The sequence below is a fragment of the Galeopterus variegatus genome, unplaced genomic scaffold, assembly GCF_000696425.1.
Source record: "Galeopterus variegatus unplaced genomic scaffold, G_variegatus-3.0.2 Scaffold674, whole genome shotgun sequence".
Classification (NCBI taxonomy): Eukaryota; Metazoa; Chordata; class Mammalia; order Dermoptera; family Cynocephalidae; genus Galeopterus; species Galeopterus variegatus.
In genome coordinates, this window is record NW_007726785.1 from 4,039 (window position 1) to 26,333 (window position 22,295).

The 22,295-nt window shown below is 43.1% G+C and overlaps 1 protein-coding gene across 1 annotated transcript; it reads left to right on the top strand.

The window, feature by feature from the left end:
- Positions 1 to 5,021: 5,021 nt before the first annotated feature.
- TSPAN2 (tetraspanin 2) lies at positions 5,022 to 20,915 on the top strand. Its single transcript, XM_008571288.1, has 7 exons — positions 5,022 to 5,027; positions 7,176 to 7,298; positions 8,665 to 8,739; positions 10,105 to 10,203; positions 11,452 to 11,523; positions 18,018 to 18,101; positions 20,651 to 20,915. The coding sequence occupies exons 1-7, from the start codon at positions 5,022 to 5,024 to the stop codon at positions 20,714 to 20,716; spliced, it is 525 nt and encodes a 174-aa protein (XP_008569510.1). The 3' UTR covers positions 20,717 to 20,915.
- The last annotated feature ends 1,380 nt before the right edge of the window (positions 20,916 to 22,295 follow it).

A 22,295-nucleotide genomic window follows, 5' to 3' on the forward strand; every position in this document is an offset into this window, starting at 1 on the left:
GGGACAGAAGGAATCAAAATGGCAAAAGATATCAGTGATAGAGACAAGCCCAGAAGTAATAATTCATGATTTTCAGGTGGAAGCCTGAATTACAGAAGAAAGGCAGCTCCTGCCCAGTCGGGGAGAGGGGCAGTTGTGTGCAGCTAAGGATGGAAGCCAGTCCCAGTGAGCAGCCTCTGTCTCTGCTGCTCCAGAAGCAAAGTGCTGATACCACCCTCACAGGCATAGATTTGGATTCAATGTAAAATCTTTTTAATGATTTGATTTAAAAAAGTTGACCAGACTTCCACAGATGAAAGCGAACTCCCCGTTAGGTCCGTTTTTAACCATTAATGTGGCAGAAAATCAGAATAGGGTGTTTATCGATTCAGGAGATTGCTGTGTTGAGCAGGAGGGTGAACAAACATTCCTGATTCTGTTTTCTAATCTAAACCAAGGCAATATGCACGTTGCCTGAGATGTGAGGAATGAGTTATGTCGTGTCTTTATGGATATATCTGACAGGACTCTATTACAAATCATAGGAACCTACTCAAATTGACTTGAGCAACACAGAAATTAATTATGTCACACGACTGAAAAGCCCAGGATTAGTACTCATCTCAGGGACTCACTGGCATGATGAGATCCAGCCTGTAGCCATCTCGTGGCTCTGCTTTCCTCTGGCTCCATTCTCAGGCAAGTTTCGTCTCCACATGATAACACCACTGCCAGTGGCTCTAGTCTCCATCTCCAGAGTAACCCCAGTAGAAGAACATGATGGTTTCATTCCAACCAATCTGACTGAGGTCCCACACCTAACTCACATTGGCAATTTTGGGTCTAATGCCCATCCCTAAACCAGCTACTGTTAGCACAAGCCTGGGCTTTGTGCCTACCTTGGAGCTTGAGGTGAGTCAAGCCACACGACTGAGAATGGAGGAGGTTCGTTTATCTAACGGAGAGAAAGAAGTGAATTCTGGGTCAGGAAAACAGCAGTCCACACACAAGGCCTGAATCCTTGCTTGTCCTTGGTGGTGCAGGACCTAGATATGGGCTTACTCACCCTTCCTTCTTCCCCAGCCACATCTCCCCTCTCTAAGTCAGCCCAGAGTGGCTGGTGGTAAAGATACTCATGGTCCCTCAGTGCTCAAAGTTTAGGGAAGTGGGTAATCATAGTAACTTAGCACTAGGCAGAACAGGGAAACTAAGAACTTAGGAAACTAAGCCCTGGTTAAGCAACGGGGGCTGGCAGTCAGCCATGGTTCCCCAGCTCTCCCTGGGAGGACTCAGCCCAGAACGCAGGTCTGCTGACACCCAGGCCTGTGCTTGCTCTGCTTCCCGGTGCTGCCTCTCTGGACAGTGGCAACAATCCTTTGTAAAGTCAGGGACCTTTTCTCCACTTCATAATTTCTTATAATATAAATTGAGAAATACACGTGTTTGTAGATATTGACATTTTTTCCTCAATAAATAATTTTCCAGATAAGAAAGATACCTGCTCTGTAGCAATAAAACAAGAAGAAAAATACACTAGGATACCATTTATGGACTCACATGGCATAAAGTGTTAGGTAATAGGACTTTAAAAAAGAAGCAGGCCCAGTTTTTGGAAAATTTCATTTCATGTCACAGGGCACTGTTCACTGATCTGTGTGAGTATTTTCTTTTCAGAATAGATTCCAGAACAATCAGCCCATTAAACTCTTACACCCTTTTGTTATAGAGTGTCTTAAACAGGCTTGACGTTGAAGTAGTTCTTAAAGAAATAAGTCCTCCCAGTCTCTCTGGAGGGGGGCCTGTCTCTGAGCTGGACCCCAGGAAGATACATACGGCATCTAGCTCCCTGCTTTTGGGTGGATGGCTGCCGAGCTTTATAAGAGAGATTTTCCTATCTCTTGGGGGCTGCTTTGCTTTCTGGCACCGTTGACTCTACCTCCTTGATGATGGAGAGAGTTTCCCTTCCTGTGATAAAGATACAGACATGATTGCAAGCCAGGGGCAGTGGTAGGTCCTAGGCGAGGTCAGGAGGATCCAGCTGGGAAATGAGGACAGGGAGAGAGAGTAGTCAGACTGACTGCCACCTTCTCAAGACCACTGGGTCCAGGCTGAGGCCTGGAGGCCGATTCGGGGTCTCTGTGTCCACTGGTTGCTAAGGCGAAGAAGGGAGAACCTGGCAGGAGCGGAGCTAGCAGCAGGAGGGCTCGTGTTACTTGGTGTTTCCTAGACCTTCTCCACTCTAGTCTCTTTCAGTGAACTCTTAGGAGAAGCCCCTGTGTCTTCCAAATTCTGGCAACCTGCCCATCTGACTTCCTGTTATGACCCCTCTCTGGCCTGCCTCGTGGGTGGGGTCTTCTTTCTAGGAGCACAGAGTGAAGAGTGATCCCTTCAGCCTTCGGAAACCTGGAGAGGCTGTGGGCTCAAGCGCATGAAGTCACGTCTGTGAGCAGAGGGTAGCAGCAGGTTTTCCCCGTGAAGGGGTTGCCCACGCTCGCAGCAGCCGCGTGGTTCTCCAGGATCGCAGCCTGCCTGCAGCTGTCTCTCCCTGTTGAATTCAGAGTCCTGGAGCCTGGCTTCGATTGCGGCTGGAGGTTATGTGTAAGGAAAGCGTTCCAGCACTGAACATTAAGGGGTTGACTTGCCTTTTTAAAAACTCTGACTCACTCTTTCAGTGATTTTTTTTTTGTTTACTTCTTGGTTTTCAGTTGTACCTGACAGCCTTGGTAGCTGGATAACAGGGAGGTACTACAGCTTACGTTGTTGAGATCATTTCCCCAAAGCATTTTTACAATAAGTTAAAGTATCCTCATTTGTATAGTGGTGAGTTAAAGACAATAAAAGTTAGAGTAGATAGTCATTTCCTCATTGCAGATCACAAAACTGAAGAATAAGAGGACTTACCTAAAGCCAAAGTTGGCAGGTCTGGATTTCTGGCTCCCAGCCCTGTGCTTTCAAAGGAAAACCCGGGAATCGCAAGTCTGGACACCTCAAGCACTTTTCTGAAGGAAGAAGAAAAAGGACCCTCCTGTCATTTATAAATTGCAGAATGAACAGATTTCTAGCTAAGATAGTCACTGCTCTTCTGAGATCCTACTGAAAGTGCAGCGGGGGAGTTAAGGGTGTGCCCTTTGGAGTAGACCACCCTGGGTTCAATTCCAGTTTTACCCCTTACTCCTGTGCAATCTTAGGTAAAGTTCTTAATTTATCTGAGTCTCAGATTACTCAGCTGTGAAATGTGACTGTGCTTAAGCACAGTACCCGTGGTGTGGTGAGCCATCAATAAATATTGGCAATGTTATTGCTGTGATGAAGGCATGCTGAGGAAGGGGTCGCCTGTGAGGGATGTGATTACAGGGCAGAATACAGGAAGGGAAGATAGAGTGGCTTAGGTGCCATTTAGTCGGAATGAGTGACTAGTTGACAGCATCAAGACTTCTCAGCCAGCAGGTTCCTAAGACAATGTCTGTCAAGTGCATAGTACAGATGCCACCAAGAGCAGGCTGCTCCACCAAGAAGTGGTGGTTACTACTCTTAGTGTTGAGTGACTGTGACTCCAAGACATGTTAAGTGCTTAAAACAGCTCAATAACTGATAGCTTCTGCTTCTGTTGTTATTGAGAGAACTCAAGTCCTTCCCTTTCCCATAAAGTAAGTCCGTCCGATATTCTAAATATTTATAAATTATATGCATTCAGGAGAAGCTGGGAGGGACAGAGAGTTTTTATGCAGAGGCATAAAAAAATGTTTAGATGAATAATGGTCTTTAGCAAGTTATGTAAAATGTCTGCTGCCAAAAGCCACTGAGATTGATGACCATACTGACATCCAGTCCAGAAAGGAGAGGAGCCATTTTTAAATGATTTTATGCAGAGAGGCTTTAGTAGGTCTTTTCTCTTTTCTGTGTTTACTTAAATGATGCTTCTAGATTAAAAAGAACTATCTTAAACCTAAAAAAGAATTGTCAGGGAAGGTGTCCCAGAGAAAGCTCTTATTGGTAGAATGTCACTAGAGACCATTGGCATTGCAAATCCCAGCCATCAATGATAAAAATGCAATTTCAAAGTGCTTTCTCTTTTTCAAATCAAGGGAACTAGGACTCTGAAAGCATGAGGGATTTGGGAAATAGGTCATACTTTTGTAACACGTGCTGCTATGGGAAGGAGAGGGCTCTACAGAAACCATCTTGGAATTAAATTGAGGCTGGAAATTAATTTACTCATTCAGCCACTATTTTTTCAGGGACAGACCATACAAAGGATAAGGTATCCTTGGAAACTACAGGTTGCCTTGTGGTGTGCAGAGTACTACAACCAGATTTGGAATCCAGCAGACCCAAGGATTTTTGCCATTTGTAGAATTTCTTTTGATTTTCCCTTCAGTTCCAACAAGTAGAGCTCATTTGGAATTGGGCCGAGTCACGTGGCCCACACATCCACAGAGATTTGCTGGGAAGAGGCTTCTGGAGTCGAAGCTGCTAGGGCAGTTTCAGGTTGTTTTTGCCATGAGCTCTGGGATTCTGATAGCCTGAGAATGGAATATCGTTCAAATAAGCAAATTTTCTTGTAGCGCCCATTATTTCAGAAGGGCAAGGATTGTTGCCTGAGGCACCAAGCAGTCTCCTTCACAGTAGGGAGTAGCTCTGTCCTTAGACCCCCTGCCTCTCTCCACGGAACCCCCTCGTCGGGAGTGTCACTCTATCCCGTGTTGCAGACTTTCTCAGGGTGGGAGGGCTCCATCTTCATCTGCCTGACCTTGAGGAGCCCAAACCTGAGGTGGCTTTGCGGATGTTTGCTGAAATGTATTCCCAGCATCTATCTGTAAGCAAAGATGGGCAACGACAGACAGCCAGTCCAGAACTCCCGATCTGACTTACTCTTTCTTTATCTGCTGGTCCAATAAACACTGACTGGAGAATTCTGCCTTGTGCTGGGTATGTCCTAGGTAGAGTCAATCAGATTTGTCTGTGGACTTGAAATCTAGAGAGAGAGAGACGAATATGAGAACCTGCGAAGGCACAAAATGGAAAAGTGCAGGGTGGGGTACATGGCGGTGAGTTCCCGTGTGGCTGGACTGCAGGATGGATAAGGATTTAGGGAGGCTGGTCCTGTAACAGCCTGAACAGAAGTGACTCCATTTTGTTGAACTTCTGAATTTAAAAGTTTTTTTTTTACTCTTGTAACCCAAACCACATAGCTTGCAGCTGTACATTAGAATACAATGATTCTTGTTCACATGATTGCTAGAACATAATGACTTTTTCTCACATTGTACACAGAATAATTACAGAAGAAATTATTAACCCAGTTGGCTATTCTTTACTAGCTTAAACTAGATCTTTTTGAGGTTTACAGGTACTGAATACGTGACTTGGCTTCATGGAGGATGGTCACCAAGAATCAGCTCCCACCTGAGTTCTTTGATGTTTACCTGCAATTTTATGGTTATGCCTGCACGTCTCTGCTTAGGTCACCATGAATCCGCCCTTCTACCACCTGTCCCTGTAAAACCCTTTGGCAAGTCTGGAAAAAGTGGAGATGGTCTTTGAGACATGAGTCCACCATTTCCCGAGGCTGCCGGCTTCCTGATTAAAGGCTACCTCTCCTTACACCAACACTTGTCTCTCAATTATTGACTATTAAGCAGTGAGCAAACGGACCTTGGGGTTTCAGTAACAGTCCGCAGGCCGTGACTCCATCCAGAACCTGCAGACTGTCGTGTAGCAGTTGCAGCAGTGGCGATGCGGAGGCAATTAACGTTTTAAGCAGGAAATCGATATACTCAGGTGGCCCACCCTGGGACATTCTGTGAGGGAACTGAATAATGGTGTCGCTGCCCTTCCTTCAGCCTGTTTCCCTGGGGCGGTGATAGGAGTGCGGGAAGGGTGAGCCCGTGAGTCCTGCCTGCAGCCGTCTTGCCTCTGACCCCCACTCGTAAAACAAAAATAATAACAGTCTTACCTTAACCAGGTGGTTTTGAGCAGCCAAGGAGATGATGGAAGTGAGTGAGCTTTAAATGTCTTATTTTAATAATGTCTTATGTTAAATGTCTCTAATCAAAGACAGTAAGGTGATTAGGCAGTGGGACCAACAATGCTGTTATTTTTAATATGGTATCATTTCTCTCATGACCACATCCATTCCCCATGAAATTATTCTTGCAGAGAAAAGGAAAAGGAGGAAGTGGCTGAGACCAGCAGCAGGAAATAAATACCTGCCCCAGGACTGCAGAGCAGCAGGGCTTTACCCTCCCTGGTGAACCCTGAAGACAGGCTGGGGCGGTGCAGGAAACAGCAGCCTCCCTGCGGCTCCGTGTCTGTGAACAAATAGGTCTGCCCACAGACCACTATCAGCAGCTCAGAGGAGCCCCAGGAAGAGCCCTGAATGCCAGGCCCAGGGGTTCCCCACAGAGGCGGGGCACCAGCCCCACGTCTCGGGTGAATGGGAGTGGTTCCCAGGTGATTCATGTGAGTAAAATGCAGAAAGTAAAATAGAGGCTGTTAGCATCATTCCAAATAAGTCAAGTGCCAGGCCCTTACAGTGTTCTAACTTATCTCAGGGTCAGAGAAGGAAAGAAGAAAAGGCCTGGTTGTATTTCCCTCAGAGCCAGAGCATTTCCGCCCTTTTCTTTCTCTGTGAGAACCACTGTTCCTGGGGCTGGACTTAAGTAGTGAGCGAAATCACCACCCGAACTAAGGCTGCTGCTGTTGCTAGAGAGGCAGGGTAGAGTCATGCTGATGAGCTGGCATTTGAGGCATGAGGGCTTTTTCTCCCAGCTCTGCCAAACACCAACTCCATGACCTTGGGCAAATTGCTTAGTCTTTTGGGGCCCAGTTCCTCTGTCTGAAAATGAAGGTAATAATAGTACCTACTTCCCAGGCTGTCATAAAGATTGTATTAATAAATCTATACTAGGCGCTTAACAAAGTGCCCGAAAAAATGAGCCCTAAAAATACATGTAGCTAATAGTACATTAATAGTAATGTTACTGGTGTATATTACCTTATCTCCTGGCCTCGTCAGCTGTTTTCTTGTAGCTTTCACCACCTCCTGCTGTCCACCATCTATGGTGTTGCCTTCTAAAGGTGACATTTCACACAAAACCAGTGTCTTATTGCTGTGACCTCTTCTCTCCTTAACCAAAAGCCCCCTCTCTGTCCCACCCACTCCCTGCTTCCCAGGCACAGTCGGGCTCTGAAAGGTCTCCCCTGACCTCTTCCCTGCAGGGCTCTACGTGCTGGTTGGAGCCGGGGCCCTGATGATGGCCGTGGGGTTCTTTGGATGCTGCGGAGCCATGCGGGAGTCACAGTGTGTGCTCGGATCAGTAAGTGGGATGCAGGGGGTGGGTGGTGGGGTGGGGAGAAGGAGGGGATTGGTCTGAGGGGAGTCAGGATGTCTGGCATCCGAGTCCAGCTCCTCCACAGGCTCGCTGAGCCCTTGGCACTCACTCCGTCTCCTTGAATCTCGGTTTCTCCATCTCTCATGTAAGAATAATGTTATTTTTGTCCCTGCCTCATATGGAAAGTGCAGAAAAAATGAGGTCATTAGTGCAAAGATGTTTAGGGAGGAAATGTGCCTAGTAATTGTGAGGGACCATTATGATTGTTATTTAAATAATGATACTTCACTGTGGGTGAGGCAGCTAAAAGATTCCTGTAGCCAGGGAAGTGCTGTGATCTACAAGAAAAGCATTTCTGGTTGAGATTAATAACGTCATCAAACATCTCTCTTGTAGCTTATTTTAATAAACAGCCTCTGTTTAAAAAAAAAACATCATTTCTGTTAACTGCTGTACATCCAATGCCAGTGTAGCCTGAGAAACAAGGAGGGGGAAGAGGAGGGGCAGGAAGAGAGAAGGTTTGTGCTTCTCCACGGGGGTCGGAAACAGCGGTTTTGTTAGGCAGCCTCTCATTTCTCATTACTCATTGCCATCTTCGGATGTTTCAACTCTGGCTGCCGCTTCTGATCTCTTGCTGTGTAAAATTTCTAACTTGTTTCTTCAGCCATCCATTCTGTCTTTTCCCTGTTGCTGAACATCTCTCTGTCTTGTTTGTCACTGAACTTAGTCCGATCAGCACAAACCCAAGGGACCTGAACAGAAGCCTGTCCAGAAGGACCCCCCGACTCCCGCACCTCCACTCCCACCTCCTCAGAGAACAGAGTCTCAAGTCACACCCTTCCCCAAGGCTAGGCCCCGCCAATCACTCTGTCTCCTGACTTTATTTTATATCTTTACAGAACGTTTTTTGTTCATCAAGTATTTATTGAGCACATAGGTACCAGGCACTGTTCTGGGCAGTAGGATTTATATATCACTGCCTGAATTATTTTATTCAGTTTTTTATTTCTTTACTCATTTATCATATCTTCCCCTGTCCAATATAAGGTCCAGGATAGCAGAGACATTGGGATCTTATCTCGTTTACCACTATATATCCTGTGCCAAGGACGGTGCCTGGTGCAGAGTAGATGCTCAATAAACAATTGCTGACTGAATAAATGAATGAATGAACAAACTACAAGAAAGAAACAGCCATTTCATCAAGAGACTAAGAGGCAAATGCCTCCTGGTGGATCAATTCAAACTAATAACCCTGCCTAATGCTTTTCAAATGGAACTAGAATCAAAGAGGCTAAATTAATTGAAAAGGTATTAAATTAATGAAATTAGTATTTTCTCTCCTCTACAGTTTTTCACTTGCCTACTGGTGATATTTGCTGCTGAAGTAACCACTGGAGTATTTGCTTTTATAGGCAAGGGCGTAGTAAGTAAAAATTCCTTACAATGTTTTTTTCGTGATGTTTAAAGTATTCTCTTTATGGCAAAGGATATGAGAATACCGATATTCACAATGTTACTAAGAAACCAAATAGCCCCCAAAATTATAGTTTAAGCAGAACCTTTTACGCTAGAAGTAGTGTACAGAGCTGAGCATTATGTGAGGGTGAGCGTGCATGCATATGCAAGGGGGCTTCAAAATGCTCGTAGACAGACTCATATTATTTTTTAATTCTATTTTTCCATGAATTTTTTGAAGCACCCTCATGTGTGCATACATTTTGATGGGGAGATAGTTCATAGCTTTCATTAGCTTTATAACATGGTCTATGACTCTTAAAGAAAGGATCTCTAGTCTAAGATTATCCCCAGTTTGAAATGGGGTAAGAGCTAGATTACAGACATGAGAAAGAGGGATGAAGGAAGAACATATATCCTCATCCCTTATCAGATTGTCATCTGTCCTTAAGGCTTGGCCTGGTCAGAGGCCACATCATCCTCAGAGAATAAAGCCTGATCTGCTATGTGCCAGTGAAGCCAGTTTAGATTTGCTGCCTGACTGGAGGTGTCCCGAATAGGTGTCAGGAGAACCCACAGAGAAAGAGGCCTTCTTAGAAAGGTAAAACACACTGTGGCTTAGAGAAGAATGGAAAGAAAAAGGCAGAAAGATGGAAGCTTAGTTTTACTATATTTCAGATTAATTCATGAGCCATCAATATTGTGTTTATGCACTTATTTTAGACCAAAACAGTGGTAATAATAAATGCCACCTCTTTTGGGATTTTCCTGAAGTAGCTGGTTTTATTCATAGGTTAGTTTAAATTCAGCTCCATATGGAAGTGGAATTTGATCTTAGGACCTTTAGAGATCTCTGTGGATTTGGGGTCACATGCCCTTATATTAGATAAAGCATTCTCTAAGCTATACATATTTGAGTGCAGGAAGTTTCCTTGGTGATAAACATCTTTTAAACATGTCATGAAAGGACTTGAGTCCTTTTAAGCAGTGGGGTACCAAGATTGCATAGGTCCCAACCTGACTGTGTATCAGAATCACCTGGGTGGAGCCCAGGGATCTAGGGTCCAATTAGATTTAGAAACCTCTACCCTAAGAAATCTTCCTGGTCCATGAAAACTATTCTTAGTTAGTCTATCCTTCCATCTTCAAAAGCATCTTAGAATCACCAGGATCTATAATCTGCTCCATATATGCAGAATTATCTTAAGATACAGGTAAACATATGGAAAGGCAGTATTTTGAAGGATATGGAAGAGGAGATTTTCCTTGATGCTAGGAGGACATTTGAAACTTCCTACTCGTGGTCCCCTTAATTTTTCTGGTATTTTTTCAGGCTATACGACATGTTCAGACCATGTATGAAGAGGCTTATAATGATTACCTTAAAGACAGGGGAAAGGGAAATGGGACTCTCATTACCTTCCACTCAACAGTGAGTAACTTCACTTCTTCCTTGAAACTGCATCTTCTTAAGCTTATGCATGAGCCAGGTTCTCTCTAATCATCTGGATTAAAAATGAAAGTAAATTCAGTAAAGCCAATTAGAAGCATCTTATTTTAGCCCATATAAGAGACATGCTCTGCATTATGTGTAGAATGCTAGAGTAGAAAGAGGTCTACCACATAGAGTTCACAAGAGGGAGTCAGGACGTGCCCAAAAGAGACAAAAGAACACAAACAAGGACAAAGAAAGCAGCCCAAGTAAACATCAGGCTCTCTCAAAAGGTGGCATTGTGGTGTAACAGAAATAAGTGTGACCTTTAAGTTAGAAAAGCTCGTTTCTAGCTGCAGCTCTGCCAGTTAACAACCTTGTGACTTTGAGCAAATTACTCAGCCTCTCTGATACCCATTCAGCTTCCTCATTTGTAATATAGGGTCGCAGGAGATAGCTACACTCCCTTCTGGAACATTCTGTGGGGCTGTGCTGTCCGTGGAGTGCTCAGAGCTACATACAGTTAATCAAGGAAGGCTCACAGAGGGGACGGGCAAGGCCAGAGTCATTCTGATTTCTTAAACACTGTGATATGCAGAAGTAGCTATGAACTCCTGGGCCAAGTTCCTTCAGGTATCTGGTTCCTCTCTGTGACAAGAATGTCTTGGAAAGTGCCCACCATTTATATGGTTTGGCCTCAGCTGCCCCAAGGACGTTAACCAGCCCACAGGTTCCTTTGTCTTAAAGGGCCAGCCCTAAGGCAGGACACCTGTTTGCTGGCTGGTCTTCAAGCCTGATCTTGACCACTGGGGTTTACTGCAGCCACCTCTCCTCTCCTTCCCAGACCATCCCCAGTTAATGAGCCCTTCCTGAAGCTCACAAAACTTTTAACTCCTCAGCAGGTTAAATGACTCCCGCTCTGAAGGAAGAAATCTAAAGGCCCCAACTCCTGTCTAAAAAGCAGCAATTTACACAGACACTGTCAATTAGCTTCCTGCCTTGTTTGGGTTGCCTTGAGTCACTTCCTATCATAAAACTCAGACAGCTTTAGAAAAGTCATTTTCTTGTTTTGCTAGCATGATTATGTGATTCTTCGCTCCCTTTCCAGAAATAGCAGCTTGGGTTGCCGTGACTGGGCCTCATAGCCGCTTTGCTGCATTGGCACCCTTGGCCCTTAGCAGCGATGCCCAGACTTGTAGCTGCTGCTTCCTCCTCCCATGTCCTAAAGTCTCTTTTCTGACTGTCTAGTTTCAGTGCTGTGGAAAAGAAAGCTCTGAACAGGTCCAACCCACGTGCCCAAAGGAGCTTCTAGGACACAAGGTAAGCTTCTACCAGGGTTCCTACCTACCCTATGTGTAGTGCGTGATGGTTTTTGCCTTCAGGGTAGAGGCAGGGAGGCTCAGGTCCTACCTCCGAGGGATTCTAGGAGGCTCTCTCCCAGTGGCTTCTGTGCCTCAACCTTATTCCATGTAAAACAGATGAAACAATGCTCAGTCAGTCTCTTGGTGCCCTAGGGAATGATGATAGGCTGACTTGCCAGTAAAGATGCCACATTCTTATGGTATTAATTAAGCTCACCAGGGCCAGAGATGTGTGCCCCAAGAATGTTTCCCCACACCTCTCCCTGGGAGTCACAGCACTGATAAATGCTTCATTTATTAAGTGCTGTGTGTCAGGCACCATGCCAGTTGCTGGGAACTCAAAGATGAAAAAGACATGATCCCTGCCCTCAGAGGTCTCACAGACTAGGTAAGGGTGATAGTGCCCTGTGAGAAGTCTGTTCAAGGTACCACGGAAACACAGTACAGTTAGGAAAGCTTCTTAGAGGAGGGGATCCTTGAGCTGAGTTTTGATAAAGGAAGGTCATTCCAGGCCCAGAAAGCAGCAGGAACAGAGGTATGGCAGTGTGAAACTCAGGACTGTAGGAGAACAGGGAGCCCGGAGGGAATGGTGAGTGACATTTTGGGAGAGACAGGCAAAGGCATGATTTTACACCTGGAGGTTTGAGAAAGCCATTGCTTTTAACAGAGAATTAACATAATCAGTTTTGTGTTGTAGAACAAAGTACTTGGCTGCTGAATGTGAAGGGTAGAAGAGGAGGTTGGAGATTAATGGAAGGAGACCACTTAGGTGGCACTTGTGGATGCCCCAGCCAGAGAGGATGAGGGGTTAAAGCAAGTCACAAACAGTAGAGATGAAGAGGAAGCAACGGACTCAAGAGATGTTCAGGAGGTAGAACCTACAGAACGGGGTGACTTGCTGAGTATAAGTGGAGAGTGAAAGGGAGGAGATTGAGACTTCCAGAGTTCTGCTTGGATGACCAGATAGGAAGAGGCTCTGCTCACTGAGAGTGGTGAATCCAGGGAAAGGAGCAGGTGCGGGAGGAAAATGAAAACTTCGGTTTTGGTCAAGTTTGTACTTTAGGTGCCTGTGGGACTTACAGGTAGTATGAGATAAAGACACAGATGTAGGAATCACAGCATAATGGCAGTAGCCGAAGTCATAGGAGTAGATGACAATACCCAGGGAGAGTATATACAATAAGGAAAGAGTCAGGACACTGTCATTTAAGGGGTGAGCTGAGGACATGGATCCAGAACAAGAGGCTGTGAAGGATGAATCTGAGATCCAAAGAGGATCCAACAAGAATGGTATCTGGAAAGCTAAGAGAGGAGATGGTTTGCCCATAAAGTCGAATGCTGGGAAGAGAAAAGTAAACGAAGACTGAAAATTGCTGGGTTTGGTGCTTAGAAGACCATTAGTGACCTTTGCCACACAGCTTCAGTGGAGTAGTTGGGCAAAGCACGGGCTCAGGGCGGGAAAGAAAGAGAACTCAGGGAATGTGGAGAGAATGATAGAGATGCTTTTAGGCATTTGGCTGTGAAGGGATGGATGAGATTTTCATTTCAGCTTATGTCATGAATTGCCCACTGAACACTTACTGGGTCCTTCTGAGTTGGATGAAATGAACAAGACCTAGCACTGCCCTCGAAGTGCCCACGTCTGGCTGGGGACCACCTGAGCTACACTAGAGGGAGCACAGCAGACTCACGTGGGGCTTGGGACTCCAGGATCCACAGGAGGCTTCCCCGATATGACTGTTAGGATGAACAGGAGCTCAGAGCAGGATACTCCAGGCAGAGGGGACAGGGCAAAAGCATGCAGGCTAGAGAAAGTGGCTGCATTCAAGCAAGCACCAGCAGTGGGGAGAGGCTGAAAGCCAGGCTGCCTATGGGAGATGAGTGCTTCAAAGCGGTCGGACCAATCTGAAGGGCCTTGGGTACTTTTGTGAAGCCAGAAGTCTAGCCTTCGTGCTGCCAGCTTAGGAAGCCATTAAGATAGAGTCTGGGGTGGGATTTGCATTTTACCAAGTTTGCTCTAGTGGTGGTGTGGAGAATTGATGGAAAATGAACAGGGACCAGTTGAGGAAGGCTGCTATCCTCACTGTCAGCCAGGAGTCACTAGCTGATACAAGCTGGATAGAGCGGCAGGAATAGAGAGGAAAAGTTCGCTTAGAAAGTGAAATCTGTGGGGCTGGAGACCAGCTATATATCAGAGAAGAGGAGAGACTCCACTGCTAGGTTTCTGGCTTCACCACCTACATAGATGATGGGTGTCATTTATTGAGTTGAGGAACAGAGGAGAAGTAGCCAATTATGGAGAAAAGAAAATGAGTTTAGTGTTTAGCATGGTGATTTTGAGGAGCCAGTGGAACTTCCAAGTGGAAATATCCAGTAGGCAGTTGGAAAATCTGGTTTGTGGCTCAGGAGAGAGGTTTGACTGTGGGTACTTTCTGGGAATCTTAAAGCTAGAGATATGAATTTGACTCATTAGATTTGGAAGAAAAGAAGGACAAGGCAGAACTCCTGGGAACAACATTTGAGGGTGGGCAGAAGAGTTGCCAAATAAGGAAACTAGAAGGAGCAGCCAGACACAAGTGAGGAGACACCACGGGACGGGGAGGGAATGGTCACCAGGGCTGGGTGCTGCTGTCGAGGTCAGTTCAGGATTTCTCAGCTACCTACCTTATGTTAGACACTATGGACACAAAGAGAAAGAAAAGAAAAAGAAAAAGTCTCTACTCACAAAGAATTTGCAGTCTCATAGGAGAGGTGAACACAGACATAGATAGAGTGCAGTAATAGAGGTGTGTACAGTGTGTGCATGGTGCCGTGGACACACAGAGGGGAAGGCACTTAGGAGAGGCCAGAGGTTGGGGCCAGGGGAAGGCTGCCCGGAGGTATACCTGGAGGTGTGTCTCAGCTAAATCCTCAAGAATGAGAAGGAATAATGCAAGCATTGTGCAGAAGGGAGGGAAGGCCTGACTGCACAGGGAACAGCAGAAGCAACAGCCCAGAGGCAGAAACGTGATGGTTTGTGTGTGGGAAACTAACAGCCTAGTAGGATCCACTAAGGTAACCACTGAAAAGCTGACAGGATTTGCATTTAAGGAAGTAACTGGTGACTTGGTACAAGGATTAGAGTGAAGACAGAGCCCAGGTTTGCAGGAAACGAGATGTGAAGAGAGGGGGCGCCCTTTCAAGTTGTTTGGCTCAGGACAAAGGGCATGAAAAGAGAGTTCATAAAAGACGAAACTCAAATTACCATTAAAAACATAAAAAACATAGGCAATGAAAAGTTATCTCAAAAATTAATAGCAAATTGAAATGAAAGAGATGCTGTTGTTTAACCTATCAGATTGACCCAGTTTTTGTTTTTTGGGGGGTTTTTTTGTTTTGTTTTTTCCTCCCCCTTAATAATGGCATACAGTTTTGGCAAGAATGACATGAAATGAGAATTTTCAGAGAAATTGGTACAATAGTTTTGGAGGTCAGTATGACTGTATAAGACTAGAGGGTTAAGTATGTTCATGCCCTCTGATGCAGAAATTCCACTTCTCAGAATTTATTCTAAGTAAAAGGAATCAGAAATGTGGACAGAGATTTTTGTACAACAGTATTTATTGCAGTATTATTCATTAGAACAAAATACTGAATAGGCCTTAATATGTGACAATAGGGGATTTTTTAAAATAAATTATGGTACATTCATATGATGAAATGTTTTACAGCCATTAAAAATCATGTTTCCAAGGGATTTTTAGTGTAACAAGACATTTTTGAAGTTGTAATGTGAAGTTAAAAAAGGACACAGTTGAATATAAAGAATGAACTAAGTGTGTGGGTGCGTTTGCATGTGTAAGAACCACAAACAATGTCAGTTATTATTTTTAGTGGAGGGAGTACTGATGTTTCTTATTTTCTTTTTTTTAAACATCTCTTTTCCACATTTCTACAGTAAGCATGTATTCCTTTTCTGACCAAGTAAAGCCAATACATATTTTCTTAGTTCGTCTTTCACAAAAAGAAGGTGATTGTGAAGGAAAGGGGGGACTAGAGAAGTCCTATGGGCAGACCTAGAGAAGAAAAGTATCAGGAGAGGGTTTTTGTTTGTTTTAGATCAAGGAACTTGAGCATGGTGTTATATGATGAGTAGAGAAGTCAATGGAGGAGAGGCTGAATGCATAGGAAGGAAAGGAGGTAACTAGCTTCCTGAGGAGACGAGAGGGAATGAGACCCAGGGCCAGCTAAGGAGTTAACTTTCAACAAAGAAGGGCACCTCTTGGTCTCTGATGAGAGGAAAGAAGTCTGGAGTGGTGCTGCCTTGCTCCGTTTGTGTGTGCACTGCCTACACCAGTGCCTGGCACTGAAGGGAAGGAGCATGTAAATGTGTCAGTGCAGGAGGGAAAGGCTGGAAGACTTGCAATAGGTTGGCTCTCATTTTCTCCAGTAAGTAAAAGGAGCCACTGTCTAGAGCAGTGGTTTTCAAGCTTTTACCAGAATGTATTATTTTTGTGGGCCTATGTCCTTCTGGAAACTGTGAGCTCCTTGAGAGCAGAAGAAATCATGTCTTACTGTCTCCATGTCCACTACCCGATTCCAGTAACCGATGCAAGCTAGCTGCTCAAGAAATGTTTGTGGAATTAATGAATGGTGAATGAATGAAGTATGATACGAGGCATAAGGAGAATGGTGAGGGTTTCATGTAGCTTACGTGGGTATCCAAGGGAGCTGACCAGTGACAAGTAGAAGGACCTGAGCAGCCCGAGGATACAGTTGGGTTGAGAGCATACCTCTACTTTAGAGGACTCCAAATAGAAGCTTTTGAAGCCGGGGAAACCAATAATGGTCACAGGTGACCTACTCCGCTCCCTATCCAATTTCTCCCCCATCCATGAAGATCCTTTGAATCCATCCCGCATAGGTTTGTTATGGGCACAGATGAAAGCATAGAGACCCGTCCCAGGTCACCTCAGGCACCACAGAAGAGAATGGTCTTTTTTTTTGGGGGGGGGGGGGTTGTTTTTTTTAATAAATGCTTTATTTTATTTATTTTTTTAATTTTTTATTTATTGTTAGTATATTCATTCTTACAAATCATGATACTTCTTTATGCCCTTTACCCAACCCATCACTCCCAAACTCCCTGCCTCCCTCCCCCCCATCTCTAGTATTCTTAGGTTTGTTCTCTCCTTCTGAAAGTTCAACATATTGTTGTGGTCTTCTCTTTCTTCCTTTCCTTCCTTCCTTCCTTCTTCCCTTCTTCCCTCCCTCTCTCCCTCCCTTCCTAGCAGCCAGTTATGAGTGAGAACATGTGGTGTTTCTGTTTCTTATTCTGGCTTATTTCACTTAACATAATTTTTTCCAGACTCATCCATGTTGTTGCAAAAGGCAGAATTTCATTCTTTTTTATGGCTGAATAGTATTCCATTGTGTGTATATACCACATTTTCTTTATCCAGTCGTCTGTCGGTGGACACTTAAGTTGGTTCCATATCTTGGCTATTGTAAATAGAGCTGCAGTGAACATGGGAGTGCAGGTGTCCCTTTGACATGATGATTTCCGTTCCTTTGGGTATATACCCAGAAGTGGGATTGCTGGATCATATGGTTACTCTACCTGTAGTTGTTTGATTAAAAAGACCCAAAATAACAAATGCTGGCAAGGATATGGGGAAAGGGGAACTCTTCTACACTGTTGGTGGGACTGTAAATTAGCACAGCCATTATGGACAACAGTATGGAAGTTTCTCAAAGAACTACAGATAGATCTACCATATAAATGCTTTATTTTAAAGTTCAGCGTTATACAATGTAATTTGTTTTTCATGTTCCTTTACCAATTTGGCTTTCCTAAGTCTTGGCTTTTCTTTATTTAATTTGAACCTTTACAGACTTTTTAGTTTCTTAATAGGTAATGCCAACCTTGCATAGTAAATTAAATCAAGTACATAGAAAGTCCTTTAGGGAGGGGGGAAGAAGAACAGGAAAAGGGTCATGAAAATCGACTTCAATGTATATTGAGAAGAGAAAATAAAATTTAAAAAATTTTAAATTTTAAAAAAGAAAGTCCTTTAAGCTGTAAATGACAATGCAAATACAAGGGGTTATTATTTTAGGGATTTTTTACTTTTTTTTTTTTTCTGAAAGTAAGAAGAGGATGCAAATTTTTAAATATCTCAGATCCCAGAGAAATAGCTTCCTCCAGCCAGATTTCAGGGCCCTGAAGCAGCCACTGCCTAAATAGGAAAGTCCCACCAAAAGGAGAGGATTGTATTTTTCCCAAAACCTACATTTTTGCTTTAAGCTTGTCAGGATGATGTTATCCAAGAGGAATGGTTTAAATATGAGCAGAAGCTGACATGGATTAACTCTCACAGGATGTTCTGCAGAGATGGAAAGGACTGGATCAGGGTGATGATTCATACATACAATCAGTTTTTATTCCTGACTTCTTTTCTTTTTCCAAAACAGAATTGCATTGATGAAATTGAGACCATAATCAGTGTTAACCTCCAGCTCATTGGAATTGTCGGTATTGGAATTGCAGGTCTCACGGTGAGAAAGTTCCAGAACTTACCTATTTTGCCCTCTAAGAAGCCTTGAACCTTTGTATCTTATTTTTGTTCAAGCGTGATGTGGCAGTATATTGAGACAATTTTCATAAAGGACAAAGACATTTATTCACAGCCATCTTCTAAGAACAAAGCTAATTAAATATATCAATCCTTAGTCCCATAAAACATAATAAATTTCAACTTTTACCTAATTATAATCTCGAGTTTATCACTGTGATAACTTCACATTTCAAGGCCACCAATCTTAACCTAGATAAGTGATTATCAATTCTGGGTCTCTTCTTACTGTTAGAAATTCAAAATAATATCAGGTAAATCTCTCTCACCTGTGATTTGAAGAGGCGGCATGGCATAGTAATTAATCAGGGTGAGCTCTGGCATTACACAGTCTGGATTCAACACCTGACTTCACTACTTACAAGTCCTGGGATCATAGAAAATTTTCTTAATTTCCCTGTGCTTTAATTCCCTCATCTGTAAAATGGGGATTTTAATATACCAACCTCATAAGATTGTTGTGAAGATTAAATGGGATACTACATGTAAAGTATTATTAAAAATTAATATATATAAAGTGTCTGGAACATAGCGCACTCAGTAAATGCTAGATCTCTGAATAATTTGAGTGTTCCCAAACCCAGAATCCAGGCAAGGGGAATAGTTTATGAGAAGGTGAGTGTATCCAGGCACCTGTAGTGTATCCAGGCACCTGTAGGTGGCCCAGCACTTCTAAAGTACAAAAGAAGAGTGTGCGGGAAGAATTGATAGCAGCAGACGGGTATAGTAGGAGCAGGAAGACGTGGCACTGGAGAGGGTGTCGGGTCTACTCACTGAGGTCTTTATGAGCCCTTTCAAGAGGCTGAATTTTATCCTTAAGGAGAGAGGAGCTGCCAAGGGTTAGAAGGACTTGTGGTGCAAGATGGAGGAAAGGTTGAAGGGAGGCAAGAGTGGAGTCAGGGAGGCCAGTGCAGAGGTGATTTCCATTGTCCGGGGCTTGGGTGATAATAGCTAATGCTAAGACAGCACTTACTCTCTGGCCTTCTCTATATAACGGCCTAAACAAAGGTGGGGGCTGTGGGAATTGTGGGGAAATCAATGAATTGGCAGCTCTCAGGAGACACGCAAACACCTTTCTCCTTTTCTGTATTAGAGCACAGGGTGGAGGCAGTGGCAGGGGTGGGAGGAGTGTCTGGGAACACTATGCTGAGGGCCTCCAAAACCAGGGACATCTCTCAGGCCCTCCCCACCTGCTCTGGGGTTAGCCTGGTTGCAAGTCTGCAGCTCCCCAAGGACAATCCTGAGGCTGGAGGTTTGAAAAAGTGCTGTATAATGGAGGTGTCAAACAGACTCTCCTAACAATTCTGTAGCCTCAACAAATGAACCATCTAGAAGCCATTACCCCTGACTCATGTCAGCAGCAGGCTGAGACTGAAGTACTCTCTTTCTGAGCGATCCCTTCAGAGTACAACCAGGATGAAGTAGGGGTTGCCTCCAACCTTACATCCATGGTAAAGGGGGAAATGCCCTCCGTGAATCAGCACTTCCGGGGTTTCTTTATTTTCTTTATAAGGTAAGAGTTGCACGGTAATCAGTTAACTAAATGTCCAGTAGGTGTCTCCCTTGCCGCACATTGTTACTGAGTTCTGTCCGCCTGACGCTTGTAATCCTACTCCTTACCTAAGTCTACCCCTTCCCTTCCCAAACAGCTGATCATTCATGCCCTGTTAATTTAGCATTTACAGAGCCTAGTTTGACTTTGGATAGGATTGAGAGAACCACAGTGCTGTGGCAAATGTTAACAGTAGATTATAAAATGGTGCCCACCAGTAGAGTTTCAAGGAAGGGCTCTGCAAAATTGTAAGGGAAATGACTGAGGACAAAAAGTATCTTTTGGCATTCTTCTGTACAAACCATATAAGTGGATATTGATTCAGCCCAAGTATTTTGCTTGTCAGAGAGCTATCCAAGAAGCAGAAGTCAATGATGTCATAGTTCAAACACCTCGATTTATGCTTTGGTAAAATTATTGAGTTAAACAGTGAAGCATCATTTGCACTTAGAAACTGACCAGAAATTAAAATATGCTCCCCTTTTTAATATGTGGTTAGTGTTGTGAAAATTTAAAGCTTTTCCAACAATAAACTATTTAGACCACAAGCATATTCAAACAACAAGTGGTTATGAACACATTTTTCAAAATAATTATATAAAAGAGATCTGGGATTAACCTAAAATACAAGATTCCAAAACAAGTAGTGTTTCAGTCTTTCACAATTAAGAACTGTTTCATAAGCCAGAAACAGAGCCCTTTTCTTAAAGCAGAGCCTTGTTACTTGTTAACAATGATAATATAGCGATATATTTTAAGCAGAGTTAAAATGGAAGTTTTTACCCGGTAGCCATTTATAACCAGTAATTATTGGTTGTAATTATTTGTTAACTTGAGTTAGACATCCAGGCAGTTTGCTGACCTCTTCATCAATCAGTACACATTTGAAAGTCACTAACAAGTGGTTCTTTCTGTTTCAGATCTTTGGCATGATATTCAGCATGGTCCTTTGCTGTGCGATACGAAACTCACGAGATGTGATATGAAGCTACTTCTACATGAAAATTGCAATCTGGAGCTTTCATACCAAATGTCACACGAGCTGTCTCTTGGCTCATTTTTAATATTCAAAGGACGTTAGAATCTAAAATAATTCGCTGTCATTTGTACATTTGCACATGTATGTATGTTTGGCTCATTACTGGTTTACTCCTTGAATGAATGCTTGTGTGTTGACTGAGAGTATATTCATGTGTGATCTGTGTGTTTCTGGTGTATGCATTATACATATTGAAATCTGTTTGCTGGGAATTCCTGGTTCTTTTTATGTAAGAGTAACAACCTATTTAAGTCTCAGAAAAATATTTTTTAAAAGCTTTGAGAAATGTTTAAAACTTAGCTATTCAGAAAAAGTGATAATAGGTCACTTTCTCAGACACTAGCCATTGAAAGTTAGATACAGAGAATTCAGGGATTTCTAGTTAATGGAAGCAATAAGCTACAGGAACTGAGAGATCATAGACGGAATGTTAAAATTGACTGTGTCTGAGTTGAGTGTAAGGGTTTCCTGGGATTTTTTTTTATGTACATGTTCTCCCCAGAATACAGTAAACCACAGTTTTAGAACTAAACATATCTGTAAAACTAAATATAGCATGGAAAATCTAATTTGAATAAGTCATGCTTCCCTAGTATTTAAAAACAAAAAACCTCCTTCTGGAAAGAGTAGTCACATAGACAATCATGTGCCCTATAAAAGTGTTTATAGGACTGAAAAAAAAAAAACTTAACTTTTAAGGAAATATTTTTATTGTCATACAAAGACATGTAAATATTGCTTATTACTTTCCTTTTCTGACTTTGTTCTGAGCTAATGCAACCCTCACATCCTCAAAAAGACTTTTATCTCAGACTCTTCTGAGTTTCTTCAAAGGACAGAAAGACTAAAGCAGGAAGTCTGGCAGTTGCAAATTGTGGGAAAGAGAATTTTTTTTTTCTTTTTTTTAAAGATGACCGGTAAGGGGATCTTAACCCTTGACTTGGTGTTGTCAGCACCACGCTCACCCAAGTGAGCCACGGGCCGGCCCAGGAAAGAGAATTTTTTTTTTCTTTTTTTTAAAGATGACCGGTAAGGGGATCTTAACCCTTGACTTGGTGTTGTCAGCACCACGCTCACCCAAGTGAGCCACGGGCCGGCCCAGGAAAGAGAATTTTTACTGTCATTGTATTTTTGAAATACCTCATAAATTGGGTTTACATATTTTCCTAATTTTTTGTATTTTTCCTATTTATTCACCTAGACAAATCTTTTTCATAGATAAAGAACTATAATTTTCACCACTTAAATAAAACAAAGTCCTTCATAATTCAAATATTTTATGAGCATCCTTGGCCAAACCAAAATAAACAAAGAAAACCATCTTCTCCTAGTTGTGTGCATACAACAGAGACAAGTTAAGGAAACAAAAATACTTCTATACACACACACAACACAAATATGTTCTTTCTGTGCAAGTCTCCTATGAAAATGAAATTTTCAGGGTCTGTTTTGGTCTTAATGCTTGATTTTAAGTATGTAAACCCAAATTTAGGTTCTAAATTGGCATATTTGTCAGTAATTTTTAA